The sequence below is a fragment of the Thunnus maccoyii genome, chromosome 7 (assembly GCF_910596095.1).
Source record: "Thunnus maccoyii chromosome 7, fThuMac1.1, whole genome shotgun sequence".
NCBI classification, from domain to species: Eukaryota; Metazoa; Chordata; class Actinopteri; order Scombriformes; family Scombridae; genus Thunnus; species Thunnus maccoyii.
Window position 1 is genome coordinate 12,581,296 of NC_056539.1, and position 14,263 is coordinate 12,595,558.

General features: G+C 41.5%; 2 protein-coding genes across 5 annotated transcripts; one reads left to right on the forward strand and one right to left on the reverse strand.

The window, feature by feature from the left end:
* Positions 1-1,571: 1,571 nt before the first annotated feature.
* On the reverse strand, positions 1,572-4,043 carry org (oogenesis-related gene). Its single transcript, XM_042417256.1, has 6 exons — positions 3,904-4,043; positions 3,715-3,786; positions 3,412-3,631; positions 2,271-2,437; positions 1,989-2,099; positions 1,572-1,893 (listed from the first exon to the last, which is right to left on the reverse strand). Exons 1-6 carry the CDS (start codon positions 3,970-3,972, stop codon positions 1,873-1,875), a joined length of 660 nt encoding a protein of 219 aa, XP_042273190.1. The 5' UTR covers positions 3,973-4,043; the 3' UTR covers positions 1,572-1,872.
* An 89-nt stretch (positions 4,044-4,132) lies between these two features.
* peak3 (PEAK family member 3) lies at positions 4,133-13,952 on the forward strand. 4 transcript variants are annotated; one of them, XM_042417252.1, is made up of 6 exons: positions 4,133-4,212; positions 8,508-8,574; positions 10,570-10,641; positions 10,781-10,926; positions 11,378-11,937; positions 12,311-13,952. In XM_042417252.1, the coding sequence occupies exons 3-6, from the start codon at positions 10,577-10,579 to the stop codon at positions 13,388-13,390; spliced, it is 1,851 nt and encodes a 616-aa protein (XP_042273186.1). In that variant the 5' UTR covers positions 4,133-4,212; positions 8,508-8,574; positions 10,570-10,576; the 3' UTR covers positions 13,391-13,952. The 4 variants fall into 4 exon arrangements, with proteins under 4 accessions (XP_042273186.1, XP_042273187.1, XP_042273188.1 ...); XM_042417253.1 differs by having other exon boundaries at positions 10,600-10,641; XM_042417254.1 differs by lacking the exon at positions 8,508-8,574 and having other exon boundaries at positions 4,141-4,212; positions 10,600-10,641.
* The last annotated feature ends 311 nt before the right edge of the window (positions 13,953-14,263 follow it).

Consider the following 14,263-nt stretch of genomic DNA (forward strand, 5'->3'; position numbering starts at 1 on the left):
AGATGCACAGAAGAGGTACAACTCTGTGGGCAGCAGAAAATTACATTCAACAGCCTCTTCTGACGCAAGTCACATAAGAGCCACATGGCAGCAGCCTTCCCCCTCACCTGCAGCAGAGAGCCAGTGGGATGCTGAGCTCTGTGATAACACTCATTTTCTGCTTGGATGAACTCAGGTCAAACAACTGAAAGTCACATGCTTCAAAAATAGCACTGTTTGATCCACTGTCATAGTTTAAAGTCGACGCTCCTTCCATTAAGTTGCAGGTCATACATGAAGAGTTTTAAAGTCAGACATCTGACAAGAGTATAAATTGAGTGACAACACAAAAAGAGACAGAGTTAAAAATTAATATGTGACATTTGTTGGGTGAATGTAAAATTCCACATGTTTTTGCCCAAAATGTTTAATAGCAGGGTAAAAGATAATCTAGAGTTTGGCCTGAGATGGGAACCAGAAGAGGCCAATGTAAGATGTTATTGCAAAAATTAAAACCTCTGGTGAACATGAAGATGTGTAGCTATTTAGTGGCAGTTTTTTGTCTTTTTCTGGTGAAGATAAGGTTACATACTCTCCATCCAAAAGGAGTAACTTAATCCTTTGGGGAAGAAACCCTTTTTTACACCAAAGCACTGAACAGACCAATGGTTAATGTGGCTAAAAATGTCTTCAACTGTCCATCATTTGTATTCTAGGTGTGGTGCACTAGACTCAGTTGGAGCCGCTGCCTTTAGCTGTGTACGTGCCTTCTAAAATAGAGCTGTGAGGCTTTTTCTAAAGTTTAATTCATTTTAAAATGCCTAGGACATCTCTATCTCACAATGTTTACATCTAAAAAGAAAGGCCCATACCAAATGCGTCAATGTCATGCTGCCCTCTTGAGCCAAATATACAACCTTGTTAAATCAAAACAAACTGATTCCATAGTGGCGCTGGTGGACTAAAATTTAACCATATTAGGCAAATGAGGAGGTCTGAGTCATTTGGATGGTTTGCCCTCTTGTACGTTAGTATTAACTATGAAGATTAGGCTACATGCTCTCCAAATTATTCAGTAAAGTCAATTTACATTCTTGAGATTTAAAATAAACACAAACATACACTGGTTAAGCAAGGCTGCTTCTTCCCGAAATCAGATTTGACAATTTAGACATGTTCTGTTTATAGTTTAACTTTAAAGCCACCATAAAGAGTTTTGGATCTTTGTGGCACTGATCATATGCCCATGAAATGTCACATTACAAACAAAAACCCTGATGTATTTTAGTGCCAGGTTTAATGCAACAAGTTATGTCTGAAAAGCAGCTTCCTGTAGTTGGCACATGAACATTGAGGTATAACCCTAGAGTTAAACTTGTAAAAATCTAACAAGCCTCAAGTTGAGTTGTGAGCAATATTGTAACAAACGGATGTTTCAAGCACTTCACATGACCCTCATCTGGTTTCAGGGAAACTAATGCAAAATACCGATAGCCTTTTAACCACATTCATTTCCTTTAACAGCACCTTCTTTAAGCACCAAGTTGAATAGAAACACAGTTACTGCCATCTAGTGGAAAGCCACTACAATGTCAAGTTAAAGGACAGTTTTATTGAATTACCAAATATATAAACATACAAAAACATTGACACCACAACATATTCTCTATACATTAAACATCAGGGCAAGAGACTTCAGCTGGAGTGGACGGCTCAACATCCTGTAATCCTCATAATCAGGATCCTCCTCGGGGTCATCAATCAGTGAGTTCTTGTGAGAAAGCCTCCACCCAGGTCTGATGCTCTTCGTCCAACTCACCCTGCTTTCTCTTGCTGCCCTTCCCACAAAGGTTTATTAGTAGGGACTTTTGTTGACTGTCAATTCTGTTGCCTTCAGCTGGACAATACAACATCCTGTTTAAAAAAAAAAATAAAAAATAAAGAGTTCAAGTCGACTCCACTTTATCCCCTGCTTTTTTAGAGCAGTATGCTGCTTTAAGTTGTCTTACCGTGGTGTTCACGTCTTCAATTATGACCACACCCTTCTCCTGAACCTCAATGTCACTTTCCGTGTTGTTGTGTGAGCGGTACTCTTCACTCTCCGTCTCTACAGTACTGGGCTGAAAGACAGTCAGCATTAAGGGGACTGATGTTCCCAGTACAGCCATCATGTTGTGATTAGGCTTTATAATTTAACATTAATGAAACTTTGCATTATTGTAGGTGATCTGAAGTAATCAGTCTGCACATTAACATGTACTAGTTTACAGAATAACCTCCAGGCAACCAACCTCATAATCAGGATCCTCCATGGGGTCTTCATCATCAAGTTCTTGTGTGAGAGCCTCCACCCAGGTCTGATGCTCTTCTTCGTCATCGTCTTCCTCCTCCTCATCCAACTCATCCTGCTTTCTCTTGCTGCCCTTCCCACAAGGTTTAGTGGGAGAGACTCTGACTTCTGTTGGGAAACAAGTTCATAGAGATTTTTAAGCAACCCCACAGGAGTATTGTGCCAATGAAAGGAAAATTAGGGAGAAAAAACCCCCCCCCAAAAAACAAAAACACACTTATGCACCCACATGGACTGGAGACAACACATCTGAGTATCCAAGTGGGGCATTTTCATTCATCTTTATTCCATTAAACTTTGTTTTAATAGTGCATGATAAAATGTAGGAGACTTTGAAAAGTTAATGGTTTTAGATCTTAATGTTATTGGCAGACAGTCTGATGAACAGCTGTACTTGAGTGAACAAACCAGACGATGTTCTCTGGACTGTTCAGATTACTACTTTATTGCTACTATAAATTGAGAACTGTGCAGCTTTGGCTGATGTATACCTCTCTAGTGTTTAGTCAATTTGTGCCTTTCCTATACCTAAACAGATAAATATCTAGACCACCAGGACTGCAACTGACTTGTTTTATTTTCCTCAACTAATCACTTATTTAATGTCTGAAAATAGCACAACACCCACAATTTCACATAGCCCAAATAATTGCATCAATTGCTAGCTTTGTCACCCTACAGTTTGCAACTATGTGTTCAATTTACAATTATCAGTTCTGTGAGGGTTTGCCGCTTTTCTCAAGCAAGCCACTGCATATTTGCTAGATAGGCAAGTGAATTTAAGATTTTTCAGGTTTTTGATTAATCTTTTCAGCCCTGATCATAAGAGTAAGGTTTTTTTTATTTTTATCTACTGTGTTGTACTAGAACTAACACAAGCTGGGAAAATGTTTTGAGCTCTACTGCAGAGTGACAGACCCCACTTACTTTGGAAAACAGAAGATACAGAGTTACTTTAATGATCAGCAACCTCTAAGGTTAGTCATTTCTATTCAGTCCTCTGTTGAGGGAACCCCACATGAGGCCTTCTTGCCACAGAAAAGCTTAGCGTGATGAAAACCCTAAACATCCCTCCCTCATACCTGGAGAGAGGGAGCGCCCGATGCTGCTGGACACAGGGTAGCCCAGGGCGCCCTGCACCCAGCGGGGCAGGATGGTCAGCAGCAGGCGGGTGACCCGGTGCAGGCGCTTGCGGCCGGCGAGGCTCTGGCGTGCAGGACTGGTAACTGCGGGGGTGACCACAGCCGTCTGCTTTGGCTGCCGGAAGCCCAGCACCCACCATACCCCGTGGTATGCACGTATCTATGAGAGAGCCATAATAAGGTTATGTGTAAAACTAAAAAAGAAAAGGTTAAATGTAACTCGACATTAGCTGCCGTACATACCACGATGCCGACCGGCCAGAAGAGGCCGCGCAGCATGGAGTGAAGGACACCGTCTCTCCTCACAACCCTGTCCTGCAGGTGACCACACAAAACTGGTTCGAACCACCGACACACAACCATACACACGTCTTAATGTTGATAAAACTATCACAAGACTAAACTTTTTGTCCTGAGATAGCGCGCCATTACCTCCGTGTTTTCGGGCTGCTCCTGCTCCTGTTCCAACTCCACGGCGTCTACACGGTGTTCACAGGTCATCCTGCTGCGGGTCAAATCCTGCTGGCCTGTCAAGAGGAGATGAAGCTGAAAGGACTACAGTACCTGCAGGTGTTTGGGGTAAAATGTACCCTGAAGTTGCCGCCGTGTAGCCAATCAATGAAGACAAACGCAGCTGCGGCAATCGGCGCCAACCAATGAACAAAGCCCGCCAATTAACCTGGAACCGGGACACAACCAGGACTGGCGGTCACGTGACAAGTCTGGACTTCATGAAAACAGGTCAAATTAACATTTTATCAGGAAATACAGAAAACAGAAGTGCTGTAATGTAATGTAACCAAAATCCTGCATTATGATCAGTGTTTGAATGCCATAGCCTACTTTGAATTTGGAAATACTTGATTTACTTTGGAGGCAACAGAAAAATAAATATATTTATCCTCAGTCATTATAATGACTGATTATAACTTGACAACAGTGTGCAGTTCTAATGAAAATGTCACCTTGTAAAACATTTCCAGAGGTTACCTCTTCTTACGTTTCTTGCTCCCATGATCCTTGCACTTCAGACTATCATCGCTGGCAAAAAAGCATAGTTTACTGTTCAGAAACATACACTTAGCTTACATATTTACTCATCCAAATATAGCTTAGCCGCCATGTAGATATATAGAAAACAAGAAATACAAGAAATGATCTTGCTCCCAAAGCCGAGATCACTCCAAACATAGCTCTCATAGGCAGTGTTGGAATTAAAGTAGTAGAAGTGATCACTCTACAAGCCTTTCTGCTAACGGGGATTAACGTTTAACTTTAAATGTACTATTTGGTCATTCAGGAGACACTGGGGCCCTCGGCCCAAATTCAGACTTTCTCAACTCATTGAAATAAGTGCCGCAATAAAGAATTCCATTCATGTTGTGCATATTTATACTGTGCACATTGAAAAGCAGACTAAAACAGTGGATATTTAATGGTTAGTTGTCAAAGCTGAACTTCCGGCTGCATCCGTCATGTAGCCACCAGACTCTCTGAGAGGCTGGGAGATGCTGCCTCTCTGTCTGCTCCTTAGCATATGAAGAGGTTTAAAAGCGAGGCCCCATTATTAGCTTCCATTGTTGACAAGCTCCTTAATTGGTAGACATTTCCGCCACAAGCTTTCGTCACATTTACGTGTCTGTTGATGCATTACATGGAGGACAAAACGTGGGGAGCAGAGAAGTATTTAAGGTGTCTGTCATCACTCCTTTTGCCAATTTATAAGCGAACCTTTGTGCAAAGACAGTGGAAGACACTGAGAAATGGAGAAGAACACAGTCACACGGACCTTCAGCATTGGGGCTATAAGCAGTGGAACAAAAGCTGTTCAGTCAGATGATTTCTCCACAGCACGCAGGCACAGCAGCGCAGGGATCCGTGCACTCTTGTGGGCCACTAGCAGCGCAAAGTCCTTCGGGTGTTCTCTTGGATCAGACTCCCAGACAAGTCGGGACAACATTTTCCCTAATATCCTGACACCTGACAGCATCCCACAGTTCACTATACCAAGTCTGTCTGTGCAGAACGGTGTCAGATCTTCAGAGAACAACAAGGAGACGAAAGAAGGTGACGTAGAGTCAGAGGACGGCTCAGGGAGTTCTAGGACTGAGCGGGAGTCATCTGCATCTGTTTCTCCAGCCTGCTCCATACACTCATCAGCCACATTCTCCTCAGGCCTCTGTTTGGTTCTTTCAGACCGCAGAGCCGAGCGCAGTGTCTCAGACCCCTTAAACGTGAGGAGGTCTCCTCTTCAGAGGGAGGTGTCCTTCCCCTGCTCCTACACAGAGGCCCAGCACTGCCTGGACCCAGCCAGCAGAGCTGCCCTCTCCCTGCCACACCTGACCAAAGTCACCACCCCGTACGGCTTCGTCACCTTGAGCCAGAGCCCCCAGATGGCGAGCGAGGAGGCCCTCCTCTGCCAAACTGGGCTACGCCGTTTAAACAAAGACGAGGAGGCTGCATGCTGTCTTAGCAAAAGCAAAGCCTCAGGGAGGAGGACAGAAGACTTGAACTCACATCTGTCTGGAGCCAAAAAGAGATTGTCCAAAGATCTGACTGACTCACAGAGTAAAGGAACAGTAGAAAAGTCACAAGAAGAGTCACAAGCTTCCTTCTCAACCGCTGCTTCGTCTTCATCCTCCTCTACATCCAGACAGCCAGATGGAAAGCTCAAACGCCGCTTCTACAACGTTATAAAGAAACACTTCACCTCCTTCCATTAGGAGCAAATCCATGTGACTGAGCTATCTGAAATAAAAATGGCAAGAAGTGTTTAACACAACTACGGCTACAACTACCGATTATTTTCCTTTTCTGCAGATTATTTTCTTGAATAGTTGATTAATCATTTAGTCTATAAAATGTTTAAAAAAATAGTGAAGGAAATGTCATCCATAGTGTCTCATAGGTGATGTCTTCAAATTGCTTGTTTTTTCTGACCATCATATATGAAAAGGAAAAACAACAAATCTTCACATTTGAGAAGCTGGAGCCATCAAATATTTGGCATTTCTGCTTGAAAAATGACAGAAATTAAAAGAAATGAAAATAAATAATTAATCAAAATAATTGCTGATTCATTTTATGAGGATTGACTAATTGTTGCAGCTCTAAAAACAACTCAGCTTAGTTTAAAATATGCATTCATTCATCCATTTAACAGCATGATGATCACCACCTCCTTATGAAATACACAGTTTTTGTCTAATGTCAATAGACTGCAACTTCGTCTGAAACTTAAGCTGTGAAAACTCATGAAAAATGTATCAGTTGTTGCCACATCAAAAATAAACCAACATGAAGTGACTGCTGCAATATTGTGTGTATTCTACCGAATCTTTTGCAATCATGTTTCACATCACAGTTCCTGTTTCTTGTCTGCTTTCATCAAAAGCGGTGTGTTCCGTGAGAAATCAAACTCCTGTGCTGAGGAGCCTTTTAGATTCTCCTAATATCCAGAGTGAATACTTCACATCATCCATGTGTTTAAGGTTAATGGATTCCTCCACCGCTTTCATGATCTTAAATGTCACTCTGTCCTATTCAGCTCCCCGTTGAATACGTCTGTACGGGTTCCACAGTTAGTCTAAACTGTTACGTCCTGCAGTGCTGAATGTCTGCTGATGTGTCAGTGAAACCAAGCAGTTCTCCTTGCTTCTTAGCATATGAAGAGCTTCACTCGAGAGGCCCTTATTGATGGGCGCCTAATGCGTCCTTGTAGCCCACATCCTCAACTCTCCCACGCACTGAAATATAGTTGGTAAATATCATTATGACGCAGAGTGCTGTGAGGAAAATACAAGAGTGAGTCCCTGCACACAAGAATAGATTAGACAAAGTGATCTAAATTTATAATCAGTGTTGTTTGTTCATGTGCATGACGTAAGTGATTTGACATGAATGCTTTAAGACAAATAAGGGTTTCCACATGCATGTAATTCAGTCACTTATGAATATTCTTTTTAAAAAAAACCCTAATGGAGATCAGTGTTAGATAAACCTGGGTTTTCATTTTCACAGACGCAGCGAGGTGTGGCCATCAAAATTAAACAAGTTGCACAGCTCTTCTCAAATACAACATGCTTTATTCCCCAATTGCATTGTACTGCATGATATTGAGAGGTGTTTCATATTTTATATCTATCACATATAAATGTGGTGGAGAAAATCTAGAAATACATCTCAGTTCACTGCCTCCTAAATGACCATAAAGTTGAATCAACAACTCTCTCAAACAGTTTCAACAAAAACTGATCATTGTTGCAGTGCTGTTGTATTAGATTGCTTTAAATTTGGGTAGGTGAGCTAATAAACTGACAACTTAGGGTATATTTCTCTTGTAAAGAACAACCTCATAGGCCAATGATTCACAAACCTTTGAAAGCTGAAAAAAAGGCACACTCTCCTGCTGTACTATTGACAAAGAACAGGAGAACCAGGAAAGCTTCTTCATATTTTGGATTGACTGATATTTTTTCTTTTCATCTCTGTCAAAAATATGTCCACCTTGTACTTTATAATCTCTGTTATTTTAAAATTAATCAAATTCAGACACCTTCATTGCAGCACACAGTTTGACTTGCAGTAGCAGAAAAAAGCAGATGGAACTACTAAGTTCACTCCAGTAACTGTTGCCTTGCAAGAAAGCAGTTAATAAAGTTAATAGTTACACTTGTGTTTGACAAGTTTCACTCCATATTTTATTCCAGCACATGCATGTATCCAAAATCTCTGAGGTCAGGCCAGTGAGTGTTGTTAACCAGTAAAACCAGAAAACTTAAAACTCAATATTTTTCTTAAATATAGAAAACTTTTACTGTATATTATCTCACCTACAGCATTAATTGTCATGTACTTACTGTTCATTTTAGTTGTATTGCATTTTTAAGTCTGTCTTTTGTCTCTCTGCTATGTTTTTAATGTTTCTATTTCTTGTCTTTTTGAGTGTGTTTTTCATCTTTGTATTTGTACTGCATCTTTTTGTATTGCTTGTGCTATATAAATAATCTTTTATTCTTCTTCTCTTATTAAAACAGGAAAACAAATGACAAGTTTATGTCTGACCAGGATGAGACAGCGTGTTTCCCACAGTTTGTAGAGCAGGTGACTCAAGCTGATCCTCTGATGTGTGCATCCTTCTCTGTTTTCTGTTCTCGAGTGGAAGTGAAAATTCAAAAGAAATTTGATTAGTTGCATTAACGTAAGGAACAAAAAAGCTTGAGACGTTTAACACTGAAATACTGACTGAACACACACTAAACACTATGTGCATAATTTCTATGATAAAGCTCTTGTTTGGCTCCTTACTAGGTTGTTTTACATTTGGGATTGCAGCAGGGCGTTCCCATCACTGTCAGTTACATAGTGTTACCACAGTGTGATGTTCTTCAAAGAGATGGTGACTGTAATCATCTATATATAAGAGAACTGATACTGAAAATCTTTTGAGAGGCAACAGCCCTTTAACCTCGGGCATGTGTGAGTCATTCTTTAGTGCCAGTACTTCAGCAGCACGCACTCCACCTCAAGAATACACTTAAGCACGATAGCACAGCTAATAAACACTCTGGTCAGATATGAAAACATAATATCAGATGTAATATAAATGTGTGGGAGTTTTCTATGTATCAATGACCTCGCACAGGTGTGAGGATATCCAAAATTAGTGGCTGTAGTCTGTTGTTTATACTCGTGGCTTTTTCATACTGTCGGTCTATAAGTGGTGAGATTAGATTTTTTTTAAAGATGGTTAGTAGGCTGTATTTCCCCACATTCTCATCATTTATAGTAGCACTTTTAGCCTCGTTAGGGGTTTGGCTGTATGGGTGGCAATGTTGATCTGTATATGTCAGTCGATTGGCCCACCACTCGGATCCACACTGAAATATCTCAACAACTATAGGACAGATTAACATGAACTTTTGTACAGACATGCAAAGCCCTCAGAGGATCAGAGGATGAATCGTACAGACTTTGCTGATCCATCCTGTTTTATTTAATTCCATCATGAAGGTCACATTTATCGTTCTGAGTGAAATATGAAACTACTAGACTGATTGCTATGACATTTGACATTCATGAACCCCCCAGCATTATTATAACTTAGGTGATGACTGACTTTTTATTTAGTGTCATCATCAAGTCTAAATTTCAATTTGTACAAGTTTATGACCAAATACCTGCAAAACTAAAGACATTCCCATCAGCCTCAGCTGTACTGTGTTTAGTGCTAATAGGCTAATGTCTGTATGTTAGCATGCTATGCTAACATACAGACATAACGTATCAAATCTATATTCATACTGGCCTTTGGGTTTTGAAAAATGCAGAGAAAACATTTCTACTTTATTAAAGTTAGAAATGGATTATGAAAAATATAAATACCAGTCTGAATTTTCAGACGCTTTGACATTTTTCATAGTATGCAATTCTCCCTAAAGAAGTGTTTCTTCCATGTCACAGTTTATAGGACATACAGAATTTAGGTTCACTAGATGAAGTTGTCTAACTGTAAATATTGCCATATGTGCAAGAAATGGACAATACACCCCTGATTTATCTGTGTTTACCTCTGCTTTAAAGTCAGTGAAAGCAAAAGCTCCCAAGAAGGTATTGCATATGTGCAGACTAAAACTGCATCATCCAAAAGAGAGAAGTTCATGCTGAGACTGCACATGGTGAATGTAGATCAACTGCGACTGAGAGAAAAAGAGAGAGAAAAGAGTGCAAAATGAAGGGGGCTTTGGTGTAACTGTTCTTCCCCATTCTGTCACGTTGAGGTTAGCTCAGAGAGCAGCTTTGCCCTCAGTACAGACACTACTTTTCCGGTACCAACCTCAAGCAAGCTCAGACTGAAAAAGATTAGAGAGAAAGATAAATAGGGCAGAGCAGACTCATAAAACATCACTTTAAAACATGCAATTAGACAGACTTGAGAGAAAGAAGCAGAGAGAGAGTGACAGAGGGGAGTAACTGTGACGGGAAGCTGAAGTTTTTTCGGAAATAGCCACCTGTAAGCCTCACACACATTGTATACAGTGACACGGTAGTGAACCGTGAGAGAGGCGGAGGAGCAGCTTAGGTGTTGTAACTTTGTAGATTACCGATGGCGTCTGGTTCTGCCAGCAGAGCGGAGGAGCAGCCACCAGCACTGCCTGCCAAAAAGCACAGGTAAGACCAACAAGCAAAGTATTTTGTCTGTCTGGAAGTTTATGATTGATGCTCTTATCAGGTTTTCAATAATCCCCTCAATGTCTAGACTAACGCAAAACACAGAAACTATTATTCTTCTGTGCATTTTCTCACACAGAAGTCAGTCCAGATGCTCCAGCGAGGGGTCTGACAGTGTTATGGTCAGCCCTGTTGGACTCCAGCATCAAAACTCCACATACAACGACGTCTTCCCCGAAACCACCGACTGTCATGCAGCCCAGTGTCCCATTCACCAGCGCTATGGTAGGTGTCCAAAGTGATGAAGTGAGTTTAAAAGTCAATGAAAGTGGTGCACATAGTTTACGGTGTACGCATAAACTAGTTGCATTGAAAGAAAACTAAGAATGAAAATGTACAAATCAGTTAAATGTCATTTAATTCAATGCAACCTTTAATGTTGCGTGGTTCTCCAATTCTAAAGGCATGACTGACGTTAACGGCTCAGTGGGAAGGGAAAACATAACTTACCGTAATGTGTGCTTTGTTCTTCTTGGTTCGTCTTTTTTGTGAGAACTGAAAGAGAGGAAGCAACCCTCTGAAACTTTTACTTTCAATAAAAATCCATGTGATGCTTGAACAGGTTACAGTGACTTGCAGAATATTTCGTCCGCTGTTTCCAGGCTGTTTCTTCTTCATTGCTAGTTAGTGCAAGCTGTTAAAGCCTGACCTAAATCCCTCTCACTGTGTTGCTCAGATCACTCCCTACACCAGGTGAGATTCTTCTCAGATGATATCCCGCCACCTGTTCCAGAGAAGAAGTTAGCCCGCACTCTCTCCCTCCCTTGCACCAACGCGCATCCTCTCCCTCCTCTGTCTCCCCTGACTCCTCAGCAAAGAAACCCTCAATACTTTGACAACCCTCTGTACATGCTGGCACCCCTACCTGACACCTATCTGCATGAGGAGACAGAAGAGTTTAAACCAGTCGGAAGGAGCCCTCTCCCCTTAGCGTCCCTCTCCCAGCTGTGCTTTGACACCCCAGACGAACACCTCCCCTACCTCTTCAGCAGTTTTGATGACCAGAGGGCTGTTTCCCAGGGGATTCAGTATCGTCATCTACTATTTCTTAGAAGTATGGCGCAGAGCGTGGAAGCAAGGATCCTGCTGCAGGCAGACGCCACAGGGAGGGACGTCAGCTCATACCAGCCTCAGGATTTCCTGCTGTGTGAGGGCAGTGAGCCAAAGCAGATCGGAGACATGGTATACTACAGCCTGCACAGTCCCAAGCTCCCAGGGAGGGTGCTTGCTTTAAGGGTAATGTTACATCTCTTTTCTTCATGTTTGTTTTCTTCTGTATGTTTTCTACTATGAGATGCATGATGTTTAAATGCTGTGTTCCACTATTGTCACTTGTACTTACATTGCACTAGAAATTGTATGCAAGACAAATAGGTATGCAAGGTTCTCATGGAAACCACTAATACAAACATGATCATTATCAACACTGGCAGCTGTGACGCTGACTTGCGGTACGAAAAACACTTCCTCTGTCATCTGTCAAACTGTTATTAGGAGCCACAAGGTGCAACAGGAAGGCCAGAAGAGATGTCTTTTTGTCATATTTAACAATAAATACGGTTGCTATGCAAGTTTGATAAACGTGTTTTTTTTCTCTCTCTCTGTTCAGGTAAACAAACAACAAACAAAGACCGATGAAACTCCCTCAGCTCGCATCAAACACCAGCCCTCGCATGTCAATGTGCAAAATGTGATTGCTTATTTCCAACCCAGCAGCACCCTGAAGAACAATTCTGACTCATTACAAACTCAAGATCCCGCTCGTCCTTCAAAGTCAGAATGCACTGCTGCTAACCCACCAGGGGGAGGCAGCCCTGAGTGTCCTATAAACATCAATCTGCCCACAATTCAGTCTGTACTCCAGCAGGGACACTGTGTGAGTGTTGAGAGAGACCTGCCGCACGTCACTCTAGAGGACTTTGTTCAGGAGAGCAGCTCGCTGCAGAGTACAGAGTGTGCAGTTTATGACAGGCAGGTGTGTGTTCTGTTGCTGCAGATATTATTAGGGTCTCAACATCTGTACCACCTCTGTGCTGTAGCTGAGCTCAGACCTCGGGAGATATTTCTAGTGTGGCCCAACAAGGAGGGAGAAAATGAGGCAGGTTTCAACACGAGTAAAACAGAGAGAAGCAACAGATTGAAAGAGGAAATGGAGTTGGAAAAAATGGAGAAAAAAGGCAGGATCCAGATGTTATGGAAGACACAGGGTTCCCCTCGTGTAGTGTTAACCCCGGTGTCATCTGCTCCCTTTGTACTTCACCCCTTCACCTCCATCAAGTCCAAGATTGGAGCATTAATTCAATACTGCTGGGGTCCACAAGAGAGCCTCACGTCTCCTCCTCAGTCCAAGTCTCCATATCGAAGGGGGCTTTCGTACCTGGCTTCTCTGCTCCAGAATGAGAGCAGCGGGCCTCAGATGGCAGACATGGTGACCATGCTTCAGGTGCTCCTCTGGGGCCCACGTCTCCCTCTGTTCAATCACAAGGGCTCGACAACCACCACTGTACACAACTGGCTGACAATCAAGCGAGCCTTACTGGTGATGAAGTTGGCAGAAAGAGGGCTGATCCAGGATCAGTCGCCCCTGGATTGGGAGGACTGTGTGTGCCTGCAGTACCTGTCATTTACAGACCCCGAAACAGTTGTGAGCGTGAACAGTCAGCTTAGTCTCACCCTGAATGTGGACTGATTCTATCACCACTTTAATCAAGTCAGTTTGAGTCTTTTTTGACTGGATTCTGATTGTATCCTGTATTTTAAAACTTAGTAAATAAGTATTTTAATTTTTTTTTTTGAGCCAACAAAGCATAAAGCAGCAAGTACAGTGTCACTCTGCACTATGTTTAACTGTGACAAAATACACGAAGAATGTGGGCTTCAGTTTCAACGGAGGCAACAGTCGTATATTTCCATCTTTCTTTCTATCAACACTTTATTTACTACTCCTCATAATGTGAAATTTGTATATAGCCTCCCTCCACTCAAAAATGTGTTTTGCTTAATATTGCTCTCTATAGTTTGACACTAGATGGCTTTTTTGACATTCATCTGCTGGAGGAGGAATGTTTACATTAAATCTGATTTTAAGATGTGTAGGACTGTGTATGAGCAGGATTTAGTCACTAACCAGTTTGGAGAAATGTGGAAACTTGAAACGGGTCTTTCAGTGAAGTAGAGGGTATTTAGTGTCCAGCAGTTGAACTTTTGAAATGAAATAAAGTACATTTGCATATTTTTTTAAGAATTTGAAATTAATTTATAAACCTTTTTTATTGAGAAACACAATAAGACACAAGTGATCATTTAAAAGATCTCTGGAGGGTATTTTAATAAAGGGTTACAGCTAACAAATATCTCCATCATCAATTAATCTGTCGATTATTTTTCAATCAAACATTGAAAAGGCAAACATCTTTTTTTCAACCAGAAGCCTAAATCCCAAATATATTCTCCGTGATATGAAACACAGAAAACCAGCAAATATTTTTGTGCTTGATTAAATGACTTAACAATTAATCTATCAAAACTGTTGCAGAATAGTTTTCTACCTACTATTTTATTG

Excerpts from the sequence above, each read along its gene's own strand:
- peak3 (XM_042417252.1), top strand. The coding sequence starts at position 10,577 with ATGGCGTCTGGTTCTGCCAGCAGAGCGGAGGAGCAGCCACCAGCACTG. Across the intron at positions 10,642-10,780 it reads CTGCCTGCCAAAAAGCACAG|AAGTCAGTCCAGATGCTCCA; the intron begins GTAAGACCAACA and ends TTTCTCACACAG. Across the intron at positions 11,938-12,310 it reads GGAGGGTGCTTGCTTTAAGG|GTAAACAAACAACAAACAAA; the intron begins GTAATGTTACAT and ends CTCTCTGTTCAG.
- org (XM_042417256.1), bottom strand. The coding sequence starts at position 3,972 with ATGACCTGTGAACACCGTGTAGACGCCGTGGAGTTGGAACAGGAGCAG. Across the intron at positions 3,787-3,903 it reads AGCAGCCCGAAAACACGGAG|GACAGGGTTGTGAGGAGAGA; the intron begins GTAATGGCGCGC and ends GGTCACCTGCAG. Across the intron at positions 3,632-3,714 it reads TCTGGCCGGTCGGCATCGTG|ATACGTGCATACCACGGGGT; the intron begins GTATGTACGGCA and ends GCTCTCTCATAG.